The 24,026-nt window shown below is 37.0% G+C and overlaps 1 protein-coding gene across 1 annotated transcript in view; it reads right to left on the bottom strand.

Moving 5' to 3' along the window:
- Positions 1–24,026, bottom strand: part of LOC134585904 (olfactory receptor 5AC2-like) — a 46,559-nt gene that overhangs the window by 3,104 nt on the left and 19,429 nt on the right. The window contains exons 2-3 of the mRNA XM_063441390.1: positions 3,798–3,915; positions 1,814–2,676 (exon numbers count right to left, since the gene is read on the bottom strand). Of these exons, the coding sequence (XP_063297460.1) occupies positions 1,814–2,676; positions 3,798–3,915 (981 nt within the window). The remainder of the gene's footprint in view (positions 1–1,813; positions 2,677–3,797; positions 3,916–24,026) is intronic.

Here is a 24,026-nt window from a genome sequence, read left to right as displayed (position 1 = left end):
AGTGACATGTTAAGGCTTAATATATGCCATATGAGATACCCTGAAGTGTCTTCTTTCACAAATGGTAGGTCTTTGTGTGGTTATTGAAACAGTCGAACTGCTATAATGCCCCAAATTGAAACATAGGCCCTTCAAATCCGTGTCTCAAAATTCTACTCTAAAAACTGAAATGGTCAGGTTTCCTATATGGCATGGTAGCGTCGCAAAATAGTGTCAAAAGCATACATTGGGGGTTTTGTTTTACTCAGAAGAATAAACTGAGTATAATTTGGGGCGTTTGATCATGGTGGAACATATCAAATATACATAATGCCCAGCACAAATGTAATGCTTAAGTAAAAAATGCAAAAAATATTTTTTTACCACAAAGTTTGACATATAACGGTAATAAAATTACTAAATGTAAAGTCACAATATATGTTATATGAGATACCATGGAGTGTATACTTTCACGAGTGGAAGGCCTTTGTGGGGTTATTGAAACAGTCAAACTACTATAATGCCCCAAATTGAAACATAGGCCCTTCAAATCCACTTCTCAAAATTCTACTATTAAAACCAGAAATGGTCAGGTCTCCTATATGGCACTGTAGCATCACAAAATAGTGTCAAAAGAATTAGGGATTTTGTTTTACTCAGAAAAGTTAACTGAGTATATTTTGGAGTGTTTTATCATGGTGGAAAATAACAAATATACAATATGCCCAGCACAAATGTAATACTTAAGTAAAAAATTAGAAAAATGTTTTTTTTACCACAAAGTTTGACATATCACGATAAAAAAATGATGACATCTTAAGGCACAATATATGCCATATGAGATGCACTGGATTGTCTACTTTCATGAATGGAAGGCCTTTGTGTGGTCATTTGAACAACCAAATTACTATAATTCCCCAAAATAAGATATAGGTCCATCAAATCCATCTTTGAATTTTCTAACTGTAGAAACTGATATAGTCTGGCCTCTTATATGTCATTGTAGCTTCCCAAAATAGTGGCAAAGGCATACAATGGGGCTATTGTTGTACTCAGCAGATGTAGCTGAACACAAAGTGGGATTTTGACTAGGAATAGCACACAGCAGCTTTACAAAATACACATTGCAAAAACCTTGTTATATGTGTGTATGTCAAAAAACAGAAAAAAAAACAATTGTACTACAATATTTAGCAGAGATTGGTGGTGAAATGGCAATAAAAGAAGTGTCTACTTTATATAAATATATACTTGTGTGTAGCTATTTTGTTGTCTGTGATGGCTAATAAACTTACAAGTCAAACATACCAATTTCTAAAATTGTTTCACATTGACATTTTATATTACTCCTTGTATTTTGTGACCTGTAACTTTTAAAATAAGCTGAAATCCTAGACATACTATGCACTTTGTAAATCAAGAGATATAAATTAATTTATTTTGAATTACTTTTCCTAAAATGGATAAACTATTATTGCCAAAACTGTGAAAATAATTTGTTTTTCATGTTTTTGTCATTTAAAAAAAAAATGTAAATAAAAAAAATAGGTTTTATATATGTATGTCACATCAAATTAAAGCCCATTTTGTCCTTTAAAAAACTATATATAATGTGCTGATGCAATAAATGAGAGAGATGCAAATTGCAGTTGAACACAAACAGCAAAAAAGGCAAAAATAGCTTGTGTCCTTGAGGGTACGTCCAGCTTCTGAAGCTGCGTGCTTAAGGTGTTAATGACTACATAAGTTAGAGTTAGGTAATGTGTTTCCATATAATATAAATACATTTTAATCTTAGTGTTTCTGATCTTAACCCATAAATGACCGGATTTACAGCCATACAAACAATGCCAGCCGCTAATGCAAGGACGAGCTGCACAGAACTTGAAACGGGTCCACCATTTATTTTATACCGAAAAACAATAAATAATGATCCAATCATAAAAATAGAGAAAGCAATGATGTGAGTGGCCAAAGTATTGATTGCTTTCTGAGATGCTTGTTTAGAGATCTTCATACATATTAGAAATGTCTTAATATAGCTATAGATTATTATGAGAAAGCTGGGGAGAATTAAGAAAAGAGTCATGGTGGTTCCCCAAAGCATAGTTGCAAAAGCATCACCACATACTAGTTTATAGAGAGACATTGTTTCACAGTAAACATTAGAAATTTCAAATCCGCACATAGAGAGCATCATAATTCTTACTACAGGCACAGATTCAAAAATCAGGCTAAAAACCCAAATGACACCAGTGACTTGAAGTGCTTTTTTGTTTGTCATTAGCGTTGTGTACCTTAAAGGATTCCCAATGGCTAAATATCTATCATAAGCCATAATGGTAAACATAAAAATATCTACACAAGCAAAGCTCTGGATGGCGAAAGCCTGAACAAGGCATCCATTATAGGAAATAAGTTCCGAGTCAGTAAGTAAGTCATTCATTAGCTTCGGGAGAAAAGCTGTGCTCATACAATTTGCATTAATAATCAGATTACAGATAAAGATATACATCGGCTCGTGGAGACTCGGCTCAGTCCATATAGTGAAAGAGAGAAGAGGACACAGGAGCATTGTAGTTACATAAATCCCAAGACCTACCACAAAATACAGATATTTAAATGCCTCCATCTCCCGCAGCCCAATTAGTATAAAAAAGGATGGAGAAGTGGTGGTATTTTCCATTTTCCAAAGTTCTGTTTATCAGAGGATTCTTAAACAAATTATAGTATTTACAACAGGGTTTAGAACTAACACATACTTATTCTGAAACAGAGATTCAGTTTGCCTACTGAGAATGATCTACCTCGTCCTGTTCTTTTATAGCCTATTTCCGATGGACTAGATCTCTAAAGACTTGTCCTGTGCAGAAACCTGATCGTTTAACCACAAAGGATATGTATTTTAATTTGATTGCCTTTCTGTTCCTCGTGGACTTAATTAGTAAATTAAGAGTAAACGAGTAATGATAGTAAGGAAAGAATGTATAATATATCAAATTAATCAACGTGATAAAAAAATACACACACATTATAGCGCATTATACAATAGTTAAAAAAAGCAAACAGGTATCCGCTGTCATAAATATCTGATATATATTGTTTTGATAGGCATTCTGCTCAAACTAATTTACAGTTAATCCCAATTCCAAATTTGGATGGAATTTTTTCCAAGATATGTACAGGGGGTCAAAAAGTGATTTCTCATATATGTGTAAAACTGAGGTTCTATGAGTTTATGGGAAGAGAGGTCACGGTTTAGACCAGGGGTGCCCAGAAGGTAGATTCCCAGATGTTTTAAAACTAAACCTTCCATGATGCTTTGTTATTTAAAGGCATTCTAAAGGTATGGAAAGCATCATGGGAGTTCTACAACATCTGGGGATGTACCTTTTGGGCACCCCTAGTTTAGTCAGTTTTACTTTAACCGAAAAACAAACAACTAATCTACTGCAAAGTTCTTCCTGGGACATATGTGAGTGTATATAGAGAGTTATAAAGTAAAGGTTTTACAGAGTTAATCTAACTAACTTTACTCAATCAAAGTAAGTAACTTTACTCAACTCAATCAAATATTTTTTTCCAGCTTAAGAGTAAAAGATTGTGTTTTTAACATTCTATTGGTGAGCATGGAAACAATTCAACCTCGCGAGAGGAACCTGGTGGAAACAGCAGAGCTTCCTGGCTTTCTCCTCTCTCCCTCCCCTGGCAGCTGCCAAAGTTGAATAACAAAGAACCAGGGAGGAAGATCTTTGATTTCCCCACCGTTCTATCATAGCACACAGCAGGGCTGGTATCGGGCCTTGTATAGCACTGACCCTGCAAAGGCTGGCAGGGGAGATCCTCTGATCTCTCTTGCCTGCCCATGGCCATCGGGGTCCACCGGCATTTGCCCAATGGCCAGTTGGGCCTGCCATCATACCAATTCCAGGCTTCCTGTTGAAAAATGACGCAAAAAAATAAGGATAAAAACAATAGGAGGAGATCAAGTGTCAGAAATAATGTAGAGCGGGCCCTGGTGCAAGAAACCTTTTTGGTCCCCCTATAGCACAAGGGTGGCCAAAGGATAGATCCCCATCTGTTGTACAACTCCCGTGATGCTCCCGTGATAACTTGTGATTGGATAACTCGAGACAAGGTGCTACAGCTATTAATGAAAATTAATGTAAATAAAGCTCCGGGGCCTGACGGTATCCACCCACGATTACTTAAGGAGCTAAGTGGGGAAATAAGTGAACCTCTGTATTTAATTTTTCAAGATTCTTTTGGAGGAAGGCAGATGTTGTTCCTATATTTAAAAAGGGTTCAAAATCCTTGCCTGTAAATTATAGACCTGTGAGCTTGACTTCTGTGACTGGGAAATTATTTGAACGGCTATTAAGGGATAATATTCAGGAATTCATTGGGAAGAACTGTGTTATTAGCAATAATCAGCATGGTTTTATGAAACATAGGTCATGTCAAACTAACCTAATTGCATTCTACGAAGAAGTAAGTAGAAGTATAGATCAGGGTGTTGCAGTGGATGTGATCTACTTGTATTTTGCCAAGGTATTTAATATGGTTCCTCACAATAGGTTAGTCTTCAAACTAAAAGAAATTGGTCTAGATGAATATTCTTGTTCTTGGGTAGAACATTGGCTTAAGGATAGAGTACAACGAGTTGTCATTAATGGTAAATTTTCAAGCTGGACAAAAGTGGTAAGTGGTGTCCCTCAGGGTTCTGTTTTGGGACAGCTTCTATTTAACATATTTGTGACAAACTGCCCTTTGCCACTGGGCATTGGAGAGGATTGATCGCTAGCCTCCTGCCCTGCGACTATGGCCCTGGAATGTATTGCCCTTTAAGAATTGTATTTGGGCATCATGGATTTTTATTCTACTGTTTCTGGCCCTTTAACTGTGTTGTACAAAGAAAGGGTTTGTACTTTTAAACTGGCACTTCGGATGCAGTCGAAGTGCCGAAGTAGTCGAAGTAGTCGAAGTGGCCTCCATTAGACAGTCGAACACGTGGCGGTGGCCATTTTAATGCAGTCGAACGCAGTCAGCGGTGTGTGCCGTCAAATCTCTGGAACGGAAATCGGACACACATTTGAACGAATACCGCTGACCTGTACCTTTCCCTGCCCTTCGACACTGCAGCTGGAGACTAAGTCCCGTTCGAAGATTCGAACACACGTTTGAACGGGACTTTGTCATTTTGGCGTAAAATAGACCTCCATTATACTATTGAACACTACTAAAACGCGACCCCGGTTCCACTTCGATACTTCGACAGAAGTCGAAGTGAGTCCGACGATTCGAACGCCGCCTTCGGATGGGACTTTGTTATTTTCAGGGCAGAAATAGACCGACTGCACAGCCTGAATCTGTGGAACTGTTTTGGGCATGCAAACAGGCGTGCGGTCGGTCCAAAGAGACTTTTTAATATTTCTGGAACCGCTGAACGGATTTTCACGAATTTTGAATATGTTGTTCCACAAGTTGTGTTGTTCATAAAAAATAAAGTTTTATTCATGTACGATGTAAAATGAGAAAGTTATAAAAATGTATAAAAAGTATAAGTTTTAGCTTGGAGATAATTGAGTAGATACAGTAAGAAACTCAATTATCTCCCAAGCAGAGGGGAGGGAATTTGTGGGTTGTAACCATTGTTTGATTGGGTAACGTCTCATTGGTTGTGAGTGTCTCCCTTGCAGGGGAGCACTGCATAAAAGCAGAGTACCTGCCATTAAACAGAGATCTTCTTGACCCTCAATACGTAGCCTTGTCTCGTTATTGGAGGGAACTGCTATATCACACTGGGGATTGCTATGCTCTGCATACTCCCTTGAGCTTTAATCACTTAGCTCTTGTTCCTGATACGCTCTCCTGGAGGAGAGTTCTTCCCCACACGGTCCTGGAGGACAGAAGCTGATTGCAAGGTGGACGGAAGACGACGCGGCTCCAGTTAAGCTACGGCGGTTGTGGAGTCTGCGGTGGTTGTGGTGTCCAGTGCGGTGCTTGTGGTCCTCGGCGCAAGCTAGGAAGCATCCATTAACCCCTTAACGCCGTTACGGCGTGCTATGCCGTCACGGGTTAAGTGGGCTTTAACGCCGTTATGACGGCATAGCACGCCGTAACGGCTTGCAGCCCCAGGAGGTAAGTTATACTTACCTCCGCCGCGATCCGCTTCGGGAGGACTGCCTCACAGCCCAGGCAGCCCTCCCACGGCAAATGAGGCCCCCGGGGGCCATGTGATCGCTCTCAAAGAGCGATCACATGGCCCCCTATAGCTGGCTGTGGATATGCCAGCAGGGGGACTGTTTGAAATATCAGACAGTCCCCCTGCTGGTGGGAAGAATTAAAAAAAATAATTAGACATGTGTAAAAATAAAATAAATGCATTTTTATATATATATAATATGTATATATATTATATATATAATATATATACATATTATATATATGTAACGTCATACAAAGTGTATTTTAATATTAATATAAGTATATATATTAATATTAAAATACACTTAGAATGACATTACATATATATAATATGTATATATATTATATATATAATAGATGTACATATATATATTATATATAAATACGTATAATTAAAATAATAAATTAATTAAATAATAAAATAAATAAATTAAATATTGAAACAAAATTTAATATAAATTATATATGCATATGTAATTTCATTCTAACTGTATTTTGTTATTAATATATATATATCGGTAACAAAATACACTTAGAATGACATTCTATATATACTATCTATATATAAAATGCAAATAACCGCAAATATATATATATAGATAAATACATACAATTACATAAAAGATTACATCAGTATACACGTAGAATTTAAATACCTATAAATGCATATATATTAAAATTCTACATGTATATTTAAATAATCTTTTAACATAATTATGTGATTTGATTAATTAAAATTTGATTGACATGCATGACAACACAGGGAGAAAGTGCAGAGAATTTAATTAGCAAGCACTATATTTGACCCTGTAACTCTCCAAGACACCATAAAACCTGTACATAGGGGGTACTGTTTTACCCGGGAGACTTCGCTGAACTCAAATATTCGTGTTTCAAACTGGTAAATTGTATTACAACGATGATATTTTAAGTAAAAGTGACGTTTTTTGCATTTTTTACAAGCGAACTGCACTTTTATGGTCTATATTATTGTTGTAATATGTTTTACTGTTTTAAAACACTAATATTTGTGTTTAGTGAAGTCTCCTGAGAATAACAGTACCCCCCATGTACAGGTTTTATGGTGTTTTGGAACGTTAGAGAGTCACATATAAGGCTTGCATTTCATTTTTTTCACATTGAAATTTGCCAGATTGGTTATGTTGCCTTTGAGAGCGTATGGTAGCCCAGGAATGAGAATTACCCCCATGATGGCATACCATTTGCAAAAGTAGACAACCCGAGGTATTGCAAGTGGGGTATGTCCAGTCTTTCTTAGTAGCCACTTAGTCACAAACACTGGCCAAATATTCGTTTTTTGCTTTTTTCACACAAAAACAAATATGAACGCTAACTTTGGCCAGTGTTTGTGACTAAGTGGCTACTAAAAAAGACTAAACATACCCCACTTTCAATACCTTGGCTTGTCTACTTTTTCAAATGGTATGCCATTATGGGGGTAATTCTCATTCCTGGGCTACCACACCATCTCAAAGGTAACATTACCAATCTGGCAAATTTCAATTTGAAAATGTAATGTTCTATATTTGACCCTGTAACTTTCCAAAACAACATAAAACCTGTTAATGGGGGGTACTGTTGTACTCGTGAGACATCGCTGATTACAAATATGTGCATTTTTTTTGCAGTAAAACCTAACAGTATTATGACATTCACAGTTAAAATGTCAGACGGAAATGCAAATTTAAAAAAAAATCTTATTTTCTCACATTTTTTTTACTTTTATTCATAATAAATGATGTTCCATATATGAATAGTTAATGATAGATTAAAGCCCTGTTTCTCCTGAACAAAATGATATATAATAAGTGTGGGTGCATATAATTTGAAAGAGGGGAACTACGGGTGAACAGACACATAGCGCAAATTCCAGTTTTTGTTTACGTTTTGTTTTGATCAGAACGTGCACTATTGACTCCGTCCTGAAGGGGTTAATGGAAGGTGTCCGTTACAATATTTATAAATGATCTTGAAATGGGCATTACAAGCCATGTATCAGTGTTTGCAGATGACACAAAACTTTGTAAAGTAATAAAATGTGAGCAGGATATTGCCTTGCTGCGGAGGGATTTGGATAGATTGGGGGACTGGGCACTAAAATGGCAGATGAAATTTAACGTAGATAAATGCAAAGTTATGCACTTTGGGGTTAAGAATGCACAAGCAATTTACACCCTAAATGGTAGTGAACTGGGGATAACCACACACGAGAAGCATTTGGGAATTGTTATAGACAACAAATTAGGCCGCAATATGCAATGTCAATCTGCTATTGCTAAGGCCAGTAAGGTTTTATCATGTATAAATAGGGGCATAAATTCTCGAGATGAAAATATAATTTTGCCTCTTTATAAATCGCTGGTAAGACCACACCTTGAATATGCTGTGCAATTTTGGGTACCTGTTCAAAAGAAAGATATCACGGCACTAGAAAAAGTCCAGAGACAAGCTGCAAAATTGATAAAAGGAATGGAGCATTTTAGTTATGAAGAAAGGTTAAAAAATGTAAATCTCTTTAGTTTGGAAAAACGGCGCCTGAGAGGGGATATGATAACATTATACAAATATATTCGGGGCCAGTACATACCATTATCTGGAAATCTATTCAGAAACAGGGCTATACATAGGACACGAGGTCACACATTTAGGCTTGAAGAAAGGAGATTTCATCTAAGGCAAATAAAAGTTTTTTTACAGTAAGAGCAATAAGGATATGGAATTCATTGCCTGAAGAGGTGGTTTTGTCAGAGTCTATACAGATGGTTAAACTGCAATTGGATAAATACTTTCAAAAACATAACATACAGGGATATAATTTCTAATTAGTGGGGTAATAGCTGCTTGATCCAGGGAGACATATGACTGCTATTTGGGGGTCAAGAAGGAATTTTTTCCTAGTTTGTTGCAAAATTGGAAGCGCTTCAGACTGTGTTTTTTGCCTTCTTTTGGATAAACAGCAAAAACATATGTGAGGAAGGCTGAACTTGATGGACGCAAGTCTCTTTTCAGCTATGTAACTATGTAACTATGTAACTATGCTATGCCAGCTGGGTATCTACCATTTGCCTACCCTTGCAGGGTGGTATTCTTGTGTGTAGTGCTTGTGTTTGACTGCAGTTGAGGGAGGGGGAGGGGGTTTGTATGTAGTGTTGCCTTTTACATGCAGGTGTGCTTTTGTGTTTAGTGTTGGTGGTTGAATGAATGGTTGTGTTTGTATATAATTTTGGAGTTGGAATACAAGGGTGTGATACACTTCCACATGCATACATACTTACACAGATATACATACACATTAACACACATATACACACATATAAATACACTGACACATACACACACATGCAGGTACATACTGACACATACACACTGGCACACATATAGATACACACACTGAAACATACACACATACACTCAGATACACATATTGATACATTGATACATTCACACAATCTGACACACAGATACACACACTGACACATACACACCCTGACATACAGATACACATACATACACACTGACACAGATACACACAAACACAAACTGACACACTCATAGATACAAACACACATACATGTTATCATTTTTATATTTGCACGTATACGTTGTGTGCCGGTTTGTTTATGGTCCCGCTGCTGTGGCTGAGACTGATTGGGATGTGGGTCTGGAACTAGCTTTTTTTCTATTGTTTCTCCTGCGCCATCTCCTCTGTCTGCAATGTGACTCCCACTGTAATTATTAGGTAGTGACCTAATCTCACTTCCTTCCCAGCATTGCCAGTGTTAAAGGGCTGCAGTGCCAAACTAGGCCCAGTTCAGCTATACCCACCAGGTCACCCTAAGTGCATGGGCCACCCAATGGGCACCCCAAAGAGTGGGGGCCCCAGTGCAGCTGCCTTGGTGGTAGCTCCACCGTTGAGGAGACAATATAGTATATACTATTCACCCCCTATTGTCTCAAATTGTCTCAAAAAAGAGCACTATACCATCTCTGTACTGTATGCCTTAGAGTGTTCTCTTCAAAACAGGGGTTACATCTTGTTATCTTGTAGATAAATTGAGCAGTATCTTTTATTTTGTAATAAAAAAGAGATACTGCTCGATGAGGTTGTCTCACTTTTTTCATTTTAATAAAGGTGTGACTGTAACACAAGCTGATTTCACCTTGTAAGGCTTACAGTACAGAACCTGTATAAGGTTCTTGTCTCAGTGACTTTGGAACAATGTGTGGCTTGCATATTTAGTTAGAAAAAATTAAATATAACTTATATTGATCAATGTTTCAGTTTCATAATTAGAACTTTCATCAGGACATATTATATGTAATGTTTATTGCAGTTAAATAAAATGTTCAGAGCACTGATGTGTTAATATTGTAAGCAGTGTTGCTTCCACTTAGATTAAGAAATTGTGGCTATAGCGCAAAGACCTTGGTTACATATTGGTGCTAGATCCTTGTTCTATCTATACATCTGTTGTATAGAAAATAAAGGATTTATTGATATGCACTGGGTTCCTAAGAAATAAGGTAATCAAGATTAAAAATTCAAGTTCAATCTGAAAGAGTACATGACTGTAAAAAAGGGTTTAAAATGTTTTGTTTTATATATTTTGATAAACGTTTTGAAATGGTTGGTAGATTTTAGTTTGGTTTTGTGACTGGTCTTCTAAACAACCCAAAACATTAAAAGACTCTGCACCTGTCTTTATGTTAATTATCTGTAAAATAACTGCAATTTCTAACTCAGCTTTTGATAACGTTGTGACACGCAAATGCCATTTGCTGAATAGTGATCCAAGATGGCATATGTGACAGATGGTAATTGCGCAGTTCCTATATGGTGCACGGGCAAACAGAACAACGTATCTCACATTTTTCCTATTTTTTATTTTTTATTTTATTCTTTAACCCCTTAAGGACCGGACTGTTTTTGCGATGTTGTACATTTGCGACCAGGCATCTTTTTGACACTTTTGTGGTGGTTGTGTTTAGCTGTAATTTTCCGCTCTCTCATTTACTGTTCCCATACAAATTATATATTGTTTTTTTCAGGACAAAAGGGACTTTCTTTACATACCATTATTTATATAATCTCATGTAATTTAATTAAAAAAAAAATGAAAAAATATGATGAAAAATTTAAAAAAATAAATGTTTTTTGACTTTTACGTAAAAAATCTTTTACTCATCTACAAAAGCGAATGAAAAAAACTGCTAAATAGATTCCAAATTTTGTCCTGAGTTTAAAAATACCCAGTGTTTACATGCTTTTTGCTTTTTTTTTGCATGTTATAGGGCTATAGGTACAAGTAGGATATTGCGGTTTCAAAACCTATATTTTTAAAATGTATCAATAGTGACATTGTAACACTATTATCTGTCATAAATCGCTAACTAACACCCCACATGTACATATTTTTTTTAAAGTAGACAACCCAGGGTATTCAATATGGGGTATGTCCAGACTTTTTTAGTAGCCACTTAGTCGCAAACACTGGCCAAAGTTAGTGTTCATATTCAGGGCCGGACTGGCCCACCGGGATACCGGGAAATTTCCCGGTGGGCCGGTGCACTTGGGGCCACAGAGTGCAGCAGCCCTTCCTCTCCCCACACAGTACACACAGTGAGCAGCAGGCACTCCAAAGTGAAGTGTCAATGCTGCTCGCGAGTGAAGGATAAGGAGCAGGGAGGGAGGCAGTCCTGTGCCTGCCTGTCAGCCTTCACACACAGGAAGCATGTGACCCGGTAATCAGGCAGAGCAGGGCAGCCCACGCGGTTCCTCTGCCTTTTGCTTCCTGTGTGTAAAGTGCTGGCAGGCAGGGAGAGGACTGGGGCCAGACAGCTGCAGGCAGGGAGAGAAGTGGGGCCAGACAGAGCTGCAGGCAGGCTGCTTCTCAGCCAGGAGCTGAGCGAGCACGGAGCAAGGTAGGATTCATAGGGTGTTTGTATATTTGAGTGTGTAATATTGTGTGGGAGGTGTTTTTCAAGATATTATGTGAGTGTCAGTATGGAGTTCTGTATGTGTGAGTGTCAGTATGGGTCAATGTATGGATCAATGTATGTGTGAGTGTCAGTATGGGTCAATGTATGGATCAATGTATGTGTGAGTGTCAGTATGGGTCAATGTATGGATCAATGTGTGTGTGAGTGTCAGTATGGGTCAATGTATGGATCAATGTATGTGTGAGTGTCAGTATGGGTCAATGTATGGATCAATGTATGTGTGAGTGTCAGTATGGGTCAAGGTATGGATCAATGTATGTGTGAGTGTCAGTATGGGTCAATGTATGGATCAATGTATGTGTGAGTGTCAGTATGGGTCAATGTATGGATCAATGTATGTGTGAGTGTCAGTATGGGTCAATGTATGGATCAATGTATGTGTGAGTGTCAGTATGGATCAATGTATGGATCAATGTTTGTGTGAGTGTCAGTATGGGTCAATGTATGGATCAATGTATGTGTGAGTGTCAGTATGGGTCAATGTATGGATCAATGTATGTGTGAGTGTCAGTATGGGTCAATGTATGGATCAATGTATGTGTGAGTGTCAGTATGGGTCGATGTATGGATCAATGTATGTGTGAGTGTCAGTATGGGTCAATGTATGTGTCAGTATGGACCAGTGTATGGATCAATGTTTGTGTGAGTGTCAGTATGTGCAATGTATGGATCAATGTATGTGTGAGTGTCAGTATGGGTCAATGTATGGATCAATGTATGTGTGAGTGTCAGTATGGGTCAATGTATGGATCAATGTTTGTGTGAGTGTCAGTATGGGTCAATGTATAGATCAATGTTTGTGTGAGTCAGTATGGGTCAATGTATGGATCAATGTATGTGTGAGTGTCAGTATGGGTCAATGTATGTGTCAGTATGGATCAGTGCATGGATCAATGTTTGTGTGAGTGTCAGTATGGGTCAATGTTTGTGTGAGTGTCAGTATGGGTCAATGTTTGTGTGAGTGTCAGTATGGATCATTGTATGTGTGAGTGTCAGTATGGGTCAATGTATGGGTCAATGTATGTGTCAGTATGGATCAGTGCATGGATCAATGTTTGTGTGAGTGTCAGTATGGGTCAATGTTTGTGTGAGTGTCAGTATGGATCAATGTTTGTGTGAGTGTCAGTATGGGTCAATGTATGGATCAATGTTTGTGTGAGTGTCAGTATGGGTCAATGTTTGTGTGAGTGTCAGTATGGATCAATTTATGTGTGAGTGTCAGTATGGATCAATGTATGGATCAATGTTTGTGTGAGTGTCAGTATGGATCAATGTATGTGTGAGTGTCAGTATGGATCAATGTATGGATCAATGTTTGTGTGAGTGTCAGTATGGATCAATGTTTGTGTGAGTGTTAGTATGGGTCAATGTATGGATCAATGTTTGTGTGAGTGTCAGTATGGGTCAATGTATGGATCAATGTATGGGTCAATGTATGGATCAATGTATGTGTGAGTGTCAGTATGGGTCAATGTATGGATCAATGTATGTGTGAGTGTCAGTATGGGTCAATGTATGGATCAATGTTTGTGTGAGTGTCAGTATGGGTCAATGTATGGATCAATGTATGTGTGAGTGTCAGTATGGGTCAATGTATAGATCAATGTTTGTGTGAGTCAGTATGGGTCAATGTATGGATCAATGTATGTGTGAGTGTCAGTATGGGTCAATGTATGGGTCAATGTATGTGTCAGTATGGATCAGTGCATGGATCAATGTTTGTGTGAGTGTCAGTATGGGTCAATGTTTGTGTGAGTGTCAGTATGGATCAATGTATGTGTGAGTGTCAGTATGGGTCAATGTATGTGTCAGTATGGATCAGTGCATGGATCAATGTTTGTGTGAGTGTCAGTATGGGTCAATGTTTGTGTGAGTGTCAGTATGGGTCAATGTTTGTGTGAGTGTCAGTATGGATCAATGTTTGTGTGAGTGTCAGTATGGGTCAATGTATGGATCAATGTATGGGTCAATGTATGGATCAATGTATGTGTGAGTGTCAGTATGGGTCAATGTATGGATCAATGTATGTGTGAGTTTCAGTATGGGTCAATGTATGTGTCAGTATGGATCAGTGTATGGATCAATGTTTGTTTGAGTGTCAGTATGGGTCAATGTTTGTGTGAGTGTCAGTATGGATCAATGTATGTGTGAGTGTCAGTATGGATCAATGTATGGATCAATGTTTGTGTGAGTGTCAGTATGGATCAATGTATGTGTGAGTGTCAGTATGGATCAATGTATGGATCAATGTTTGTGTGAGTGTCAGTATGGATCAATGTTTGTGTGAGTGTCAGTATGGGTCAATGTATGGATCAATGTTTGTGTGAGTGTCAGTATGGGTCAATGTATGGATCAATGTATGGGTCAATGTATGGATCAATGTATGTGTGAGTGTCAGTATGGATCAGTGTACGGATCAATGTTTGTGTGAGTGTCAGTATGGATCAATGTTTGTGTGAGTGTCAGTATGGGTCAATGTACGGAATAATGTTTGTGTGAGTGTCAGTATGGATCAATGTTTGTGTGAGTGTCAGTATGGATCAATGTTTGTGTGAGTGTCAGTATGGATCAATGTATGTGTGAGTGTCAGTATGGATCAATGTATGTGTGAGTGTCAGTATGGATCAATGTATGTGTGAGTGTCAGTATGGATTACTGTGTGTGAGTGTCAGTATGGATTACTGTGTGTGAGTGTCAGTATGGATTACTGTGTGAGAGTGTCAGTATGGATTACTGTGTGTGAGTGTCAGTATGGATCAATTTATGTATCAGTATGGATTACTGTGTTAGTGTCAGTATGGATCACTGTATGTGTGTGAGTATGGATCATAGTGCGCCAGTGTATGTGAGTGTGTGGGCATCAGTACGTGCCAGTGAGTATCCATTAATCAAAAATCTGTGTTTATGCTTGTGTTTTTTGTTTTTTAAATGACATGTTGAATTAAAAAAATAAAATATAGCTTTGCTTTATCTATGTTATTTGTGAAAGTATTCTGCATAGATACATATGCACAAATGATATTATATCACTATATATGTATATATGTATGTATATAAATCGCAAGCATCATTTTAATAATTATTATGTTTATAATATATAATATTTTCATGCATAATACACTTGGAAATTACACACACACACACACACATACATATATAATGTATGAAGGGTTTGACATTTGCCAAAGGGTTATTACTAATAGTTTTAATTTTAAAAAGTGAAAATCTAAATTTCATAATTTAAACTAAAATAGCGGATTTGAAACAAAATTTTAACTTGGGTATAGTGACAGCTTGACTATTGTAGCCTAAATTTAGCAATTTACATTTTCATTCACAAAAATATTAGTTTAGTGGATAACCCTGCCTACTCCCAGTCTTTCATTCCGTGGTATCAAACTACATACAACGAAGAGTGCGCTCATAGGAATGAGGACTAACCAAAATAAGATTAATTTAAATCAGACATGCAGCAGCATTCAGTCAATGTTTCATTCCCATTACTGGACCTTTCAAAATTATAAGGATGAGACGTTGAAGTAAGATGTTGCACATCTGATTAGAATAAAACAGCTCTTTTGTTTATTTTAAGTCCTGTGAGTGCGCTCCTTCTTGTTGGTTAAATAATTGTAACTGTATATCTGTTACAGCTGGCACAATTTATGATGGGGCTGGTATAACATTTTTCCAGGGCTGCTTTTTATTCCCAGTCCGGCCCTGTTCATATTTGTTTGTGTGTGAAAAAAGTAAAAAACTAAATTGAACGCTAATTTTGGCCAGTGTTTGTGACTAAGTGGTTACTAAAAAAGACTGGACATACCCCATTTGCAATACCTTGGGTTGTCTACTTTTGCAAATGGTATGCCATCATGGGGGTAATTCTCATTCCTGGGCTACCATACGCTCTCAAAGGCAACGTAACCAACCTGGCCATTTTCAATGTAAAAATATGACCCATATATTTGACCCTGTAACTTTCAAAAACGCTATAAAACCTGTACATGGGGGGTACTGTTATACTCAGGAGACTTTGCTGAACACAAATATTAGTGTTTCAAAACTGGAAAATGTATCACAACAATTATATCATCAGTAAAAGTGCTGTTTGTGTGTGAAAAATGCAAAAAAAGTCACTTTTACTGACAATATCATCGCTGTGATATGTTTTACTGTTTTGAATCACTAATATTTGTGTTCAGCGAAGTCTCCCGAGTAAAACAGTACCCCCCATGTACAGGTTTTAGGGTGTCGTAGAACGTTACAGGGTAAAATACAGTGATAGCAAATTAAATTCTCTGGACTTTCGGCCTGGGTTGGCAGGCAGGTCCCTTAAATTGCAATCAATAAAATAACTTAATTATGTAAAAATATTACATAAATACGCACGTAGAATTTAAATATATATGCATATTTATATATTTGAAGTCTACGTGTATATTTATATAATTATTTATGTAATTTTGTATATGGACATATGAATAGTTCGTATTCTTTTTATTTATTTATATATACATAGATATATATACAATTTCATTCTAAGTGTATTTTGATATAAATATATATATATTAATATCAAAATACAGTTAGAATAAAATTTCGTATAGATATATAATTTTTTGTAAAATTTTTATTATTATTTTTAATTTTTTTAGTTTAATTTAAATTACTTATTATTTGTAGTTTATAATAATATATATACAATATATATAGTTATTATATATATTATATATATACACGTGTGTAATTTAATTATACGTGTATTTTTATATTAATATATGTACATATTAATATAAAAATACACTTAGTATGACATTATATATATGATATTTAGACGTATATTATATATATATATATATAATATACGTCTATATATCATATATATATACACATATATAATTATTATTTTTATTTATTAACTTTAAACTTTATTTTTTTTATGATTTTACACTAAGCAGGGAGACTGCCTGTCAGCACAGACAGTCTCCCTGCAGGCAGAGACTAGGACACCTATTGTGACCATGTGGTCGCCCTGTTGGGCGATCACATGGCCACAGGGGTCCTAAACCGCCATGGGGAGACTGTCTGGGCTGCAGGCAGTCTCCCCACACCGGGAGCACCGCCGATCGCCGCCGGGGGAACGACGGCGATCGGGTAAGTACATTGGACCGTTAGGACGGTTCAGGACCGTCCTCGGTCGGCAATGCAAAAATGCCGATGACGGTCCTGAACCGTCCTCGGTCCTTAAGGGGTTAATGTACAGAATAAAAATAGATAAAAAAAATTATGGCAGCCCAGTTTTTCCTCTTCAATTTCACAGTTTAATCACAAATTCCTCAAAGACAATAATCTGATACTATTTAACTTGAACTTCACTCCCCCATTCTATCATCTGCTACATTACTTCAGAGCTAAATCTCTTTGAGAGGTCTATTTTTCTGTGCTGTAGTAGTTAAAGTTCACAGCATGGCCTTGCACCCCCAATTAAGGTAATTAGTAAAACTACATTAAAATGGCTTGATGTCTTACTTGGAATCTTTTGGGCATAGTGTTGTATAATTCGTCTCTCACCACCAATACATCCAATTGGTATTCCTTTTGAGAGAAATCCACTCTGCGTTGTGTATTAATAGTGAATGTAATATCCCTGTGTCACCTCTTCCAAGAACTAACATATATGTTTATCCCCTTATCCAGATAAATATATGACTAGCACTACTAGTCATCAACAGCTTCTTCTCATCCTCCGCAATATCAGTCTACAAGATATTGCTCTCTCCTGGTGCTCCTCCTACCTCGCCCAACGCTCTTTCAGTGTTTCTTTCTCTGGCTCTGCTTCTTCTCCCCAACTCCTCTCTGTTAGTGTCCCCCGAGGTTCAGTCCTTGGTCCCCTACTGTTCTCCATCTATACTGCCTCCCTTGGTAAACTCATTAGCTCCTTTGGCTTCCAATATCATTTCTATGCAGATGACACGCAAATCTACCTGTCCTCTTCTGATCTCTCCCCATCCCACTCTTGACTAGTGTCTCTGACTGCCTCTCTGCTATTTCTAACTGGATGGCTGCCCATTTCCTTAAACTAAACTTGACCAAAACTGAAATTCTGGTCTTTCCTCCCTCAAGTGTTGTTACTCCTGTGTCTGACTCCCTTCAAGTCAACGGTGCTACCATCAGTTCCACCACGCTAGGTATTCTCTTTGACCCCGACCTCTCCTTCAAGTCTCATGTTCAGTCTATTGACAAATCCTGTCGTTTCCATCTCAAAAACATTGTGCGCATACGCCCCTACTTAACGCCAGATGCGACTAAGGTGCTGGTCCATTCCACTGTCCTTTCTCGCCTTGACTACTGTAATCCGCTTCTCAGTGGTCTTACGTGCTCCCAACTTGCACCGTTACAGTCCTTAATGAATGCGGGGGGAGGCTCATCTTCCTGTCCGCCCGCACCTCCCACGCCTCACCCTTCTGTCAGCCCCTACATTGGCTTCCTATAAGATATAGGGCTCAATTTAAAATTCTGGTTCTTGCTTTCAAATCTCTACATAATGCTGCTCCCACCTATCTATCCTCCCTTATACACAAGTATGTTCCGTCTAGGCCCTTACGATCTGCTGAGAACCTACGTCTATCTTCTGTCCATACTTCCACCTCTGATGCTCGCCTTCAAGATTTCTCGAGGGCTGCACCATTTCTGTGGAACTCGCTTCCCTCCTCCTTTAGATGCTCATCCAGTCTCCACTTCTTCAAAAAATCATTAAAAACCCACTTCTTCATAAAAGCGTATCAATTAAACTGTTAATAGCTCCAGACCGATTCCTCTTCTGCAACTGTCATTAGTCTAATACTATACTTACCTTTTTGTGTCACTTTACCCCACTCCCTCTAGCATGTAAGCTCATTGAGCAGGGCCACCAACCCCTCGGTTACTGTGTCACTATACCCCACTCCCTCTAGCATGTAAGCTCATTGATCAGGGCCCTCAACCCCTCTGGTCCTGTGTGTCCAACGTGTCCAGTTACAACTACATGTCTGTTCGTCCACCCATTGTAAAGCGCTGCGGAATTTGATTGCGCTATATAAATAACATAATAATACTAAGGTATTCTACCTGATACAAATAAACAGCCAACACCATAGTTCTTACCAGAGAGACATGTTTACTCAATATCTGCCAAGTTAAATATTACAGAAGAAGAATGTTACAGAGTTATAGTATTACAGAGTTACAATACATTCATAACACTCACACATTCCATCTATCTAATAATATCTGCTACATTGTGTATGTGCTGTGAGATATGTGCAGTGTATGTGTCTTACCAATATGTAAATGTGATAAACTTTCCCAAGGTTGTAGCAGTGTATTTCAGGTGCTGTATCTTTCCAACTATCTAAACAGAAACTCCCTTTGAAGATAATTCCTGACCTCCCATACACACAGACTTAATCAGCACATATTAAACATATATATATATATATACTCATAATATTTTCCCCAACACTCCCCCACTTGGATAAGATCTAATAAGGAGATTATTCACATACAACCCCGCCACCCACTCTGATTTCTGCATATTAAAAATCAAGGCAAGACCCACACATATATTTTATATCCCTAAAATGGATGTGAGCTCTAATTTTTCGTGCTTTGTATGGATTTTTTTTTAGTTCTTTCCTCCCCACTTTCTTTTTCCTCTCTGGAAAACTGGTAGCTCCCATTAATTCTCCGGAGCTAGGCCATGCAAGGATTATCAGCTGATCACTCTCAGACAATTATTATTATTATTAATATAATTGGTATTTACATAGCATCAACTAATTCTGCAGCACTTTACAATATTATGAAAGGGGGGTTTTACAACAAATGAGACAATTACACAGCGACACGGGAACAATACATAAATGAGGTCCCTGCTCAAATGAGCTTACAGTCTAAAGCCAATGATATAAGTCCTACACTACGAGACTCAGATCAGGAAGAGAGCTTTCAGCTTTGCCCGGTGGCCCCCTGGTAAGAAATAAACCAATTCTAAAACGTTTTGACTAATTAAATTGGGGGAAGAACTAGGACAATCCTGTCACCATAACACCTATAGTGCACTCTAGTGTTTATGGTGCTTGGAGTTTGAGGGTCTCAGACGTCTGTTTTAGGGACAAACCACCACAGAGAGTGAAAATATATAATATATATTTTTTATTTAATAAACATGTACCTTATCAGTAAATCATTCTCCTACATGACAGCATAGAAAAACAGAAAACAAATCAATACATGTTTGATATAACTTTATTCAGATATCTAAATAAAATGAGGAACACGTAAAAGATGCATATACATTTTAATGTGATTAAAAACGGTGCAAGAGTGTGCTATAGGTGACTTCAAGGTGGCTATGAATTATGCTGTGAAGAGGGTGACAACTAAAACAGGAGGACTGTAGTCAATTAGTTATGATAAATAATGAATAAAATTTAACTCACTCCATAAGTCCTCATATGCTGAATGTTGCCACTATAGTGGGGGCAGAAACATCTCTAGTTAGAGACAGACGGTTGTAGTGCTTTAATGAGTTGGGTATATGGCTAACTCCAAACTTTTTACACTGGTTCACCTTTTCCAAAAGTTTCCTGAACAACTATTAATTTAACATTACACAGTAAAATTTGACTAAGAGGCTTCTTGGCAAATTTATATAAAGAAGAACATGGTGCTCTATCTGCTAAATTAATCACGTCCTTTTGGATAAATGATATGTGAACCTAAGCTGTTAGTTGAACTTCTTCAATTTCAGACATGGAAGAACTATTCACTTCTGTTACAATATATCTCATTATTATTATTTTCTAGTAGGAGATATATACTTGTGCATGGCAAAAAAATCACCCAAATCAAACATTTTTACAAATAAAATGAATTTTTTTGGGGACACTCAAATTGTGGACAAATGTCTTTTCAGTTCAGTTCTTACACAAAGAGCAGCATTTTCACAGTTTAAGTGAGAAAGAGTGACCATTAGAGAGAGAGAGAAACAAACAGGAGGGCAGTAAAAATAAAATCTATATTTATTTATTGTATATTCATCAAATATTTGAAGATAGATTTCTTTTTTTTACTGCTCCTCCTGGTACCACAGTTGGAATTTAGAACCATGACCTGAAAGGAACATGCTTGACCATTGCATGTTACTGTTGGTTTGTGATTTGGATCCATTTCCACTGATTACCCAAATTATCCAAATTTAAATGAATTGCTGTTCGAAAAAGTCTAATATATTTTATTTTAGAAGATTAACTTTTCAAAACCTTCCTCTTTTTTTGCACCCCTCTCTGTGCCTGATTCCAGGCCCTATAACCTTGCACTTCAGAAAGCCAAAGGAGGAAGGATTTAGAAAATAAATGGCTTAATCTTATGAGTACAGCCATAAGAATAGGACCTGCCAAACATAGTATACATTGGCCTTGTGGCAGGCTTATGTGATGTTTTATCATATACTGTAGCTAAATTTCCATTATATTTGCCTAAATCATGTGTTTCTAAAAATAAACTATTTCATTCTGCGTGTTTTGAAGCTGTTCTGTATTTCCTTATCAATATTTATCTAACACTAAAAAAAAAACATTTTTTGAAAGCCCAACTCATTGAATCGTCTCCCACCAAATTTAAGGCCATTTTAAGAACTCTGTTTATGTTTAACATGTATAGTTAGTGTGGAAAGATGAGATAAAAGCTACGCTTTTGACCTGAAAGAGGATTCTGCATAATATTTTAGTTGTTCCTCTAACTGTACTCTTCTGGACCGAGATCTTGAGTGTCCCATCGTGAATCTGCTGAAACCACTCTCCCAAACATTGGTGTTACAGCCCAAAGTACTCAATAGTACAGCAATTGTGACCATTACAACCTTCAATTTCAACCTGCTTTCCAGCTTCTGTTTTAGATCCTATAGGATTCACAACCCATTGTGGTTTTTACTTATAGAATTATAGAACTAAGCATTCTATTTGACTTCTAGAATTATCATCACATTATTAGTTTTACATAGTATGTTTATTTTTGACAGAATATAAAACCCCACTGGTTTGAACAATTGCCATGTTATTATCAAATACAACTAAACAAAGAAGTTAAGAGTGTGTGTGGAATTGAAGACAGGTCAAAACATTTTATAAGTTAGGTGGCCAAATTTATATTTTTGAAAGAGCATTTCAAAAAATCCAATCTTGAAAAAAATTTCAATGATTTACCTACAAAAGCTTACAAAATATTATTAAATTGAGGTCTATAGTCCCTCTAATTTTAGGACGTGGATTTGTCAAGTAAAGAATTCCTCTAAATTGCAGTAATTGGTCAGTCAGTGACTCATATTGTCCAGTAGTACTTAGACTCATTCGGCATCTATTCAATGCATAGCTCTCAGAATTTATCTCTTGGTACAATGTTTCCATATAATATTAATACATTTATTTCTAAGAGTTTCTGTCCTTAACCCATAAATAATTGGGTTTACAGCAATACAAACAATGCCGGCAGCTACTGCCAGTAGAATTTGCACATTACTTGGAACAGGGCCAATATTTATCCTATACCGGAAAATGATGAATAAAGATCCAACCATGAAAATGGAGAATGCTATTAGGTGAGTCAGTAATGTATTCAATGCTTTCTGAGATACCTGTTTAGAGATCTTCATACATATTCGAAATGTCTGTATGTAACTATACATTATTACCAGTACGCTGGGAAGATTTATGATGATGGTCAAAACAGTTCCCAAAACAGTATTTGCAAAAGCATCACCACAGGCAAGTTTAAAAAGAGACATTGTTTCACAGAAAACATTATTAATTACATATCCACACATCGTAAGTGTCATGGTTCTTATTGCAGGTACACACTGTAGCACTAAACTAATAATCCAGGTAAAGCCAGTGATATGAAGAGCTTTACTATTTGTCATGAGCACTGGATACATTAAAGGATGACCAACGGCTAGATATCGATCATAGGCCATAACAGTGAATGTAAAGATTTCAATGCAAGCAATAGTCTGGAGGATATATGCTTGGCAAAGACATCCATAATAAGGTGTGATTTTTGAATCTGATATCAAGTCACTCATTAGTTTTGGCAGAGAAGCTGTGCATCCAAATTTCCCGTTAATAATCAGATTACAGATGAAGATGTACATCGGCTCATGGAGACTTGGTTCGGTCCAGATTGTAAAGAGAAGCCCAAAACACAAGATCATGATGATTAGATAAATCCCAAGAATTATCACAAAATACAAATATTTAAACTTTTCCATCTCCCAGAGCCCACTGAGTATAAAATAATTTGGAAAAGTTGCATTTTCCATCTTCCAATTTCCTTTTTATTTAAAAAAAAATCAAAAAACAAAAAACAAAAAAATATGAAAGTTGCTAGTGGTACAGTAGCAAGAATGTCTTTTGGTACGAACACAAGACCACGTGTGACTCCGGAAATGAGTGCGCCTCTTGAAAATATTCCGTTGCTCTCTTTGCTTCTTATAGTATATTTCTATGTCTTGTCTGATCCCTTGTGATTTGTACAGAAACAGGATAATTAAACCCCAAAGGAAAATAATTTGTTATGACTATGTACACTCTCCTGAACTTAATAGATGACATGAGTGATTTATTACTGAAATCTAGAAAGCAACCATCATTATAAATCTTATTATTCTTATTATTTTCTTTATAAAAATAATAAAAAAATAATAAAAATAATAAAAATAATACAGCACTATACAATGGTTAAAGAAAAGCAAACTCTATTTGCATGCTCTACTGAACTACCAGTTT

Source organism: Pelobates fuscus, chromosome 1 (genome assembly GCF_036172605.1).
Source record: "Pelobates fuscus isolate aPelFus1 chromosome 1, aPelFus1.pri, whole genome shotgun sequence".
NCBI classification, from domain to species: domain Eukaryota; kingdom Metazoa; phylum Chordata; class Amphibia; order Anura; family Pelobatidae; genus Pelobates; species Pelobates fuscus.
Note: the sequence above shows the minus strand (reverse complement) of the source record. Positions and strands in the feature narration are given on the sequence as shown.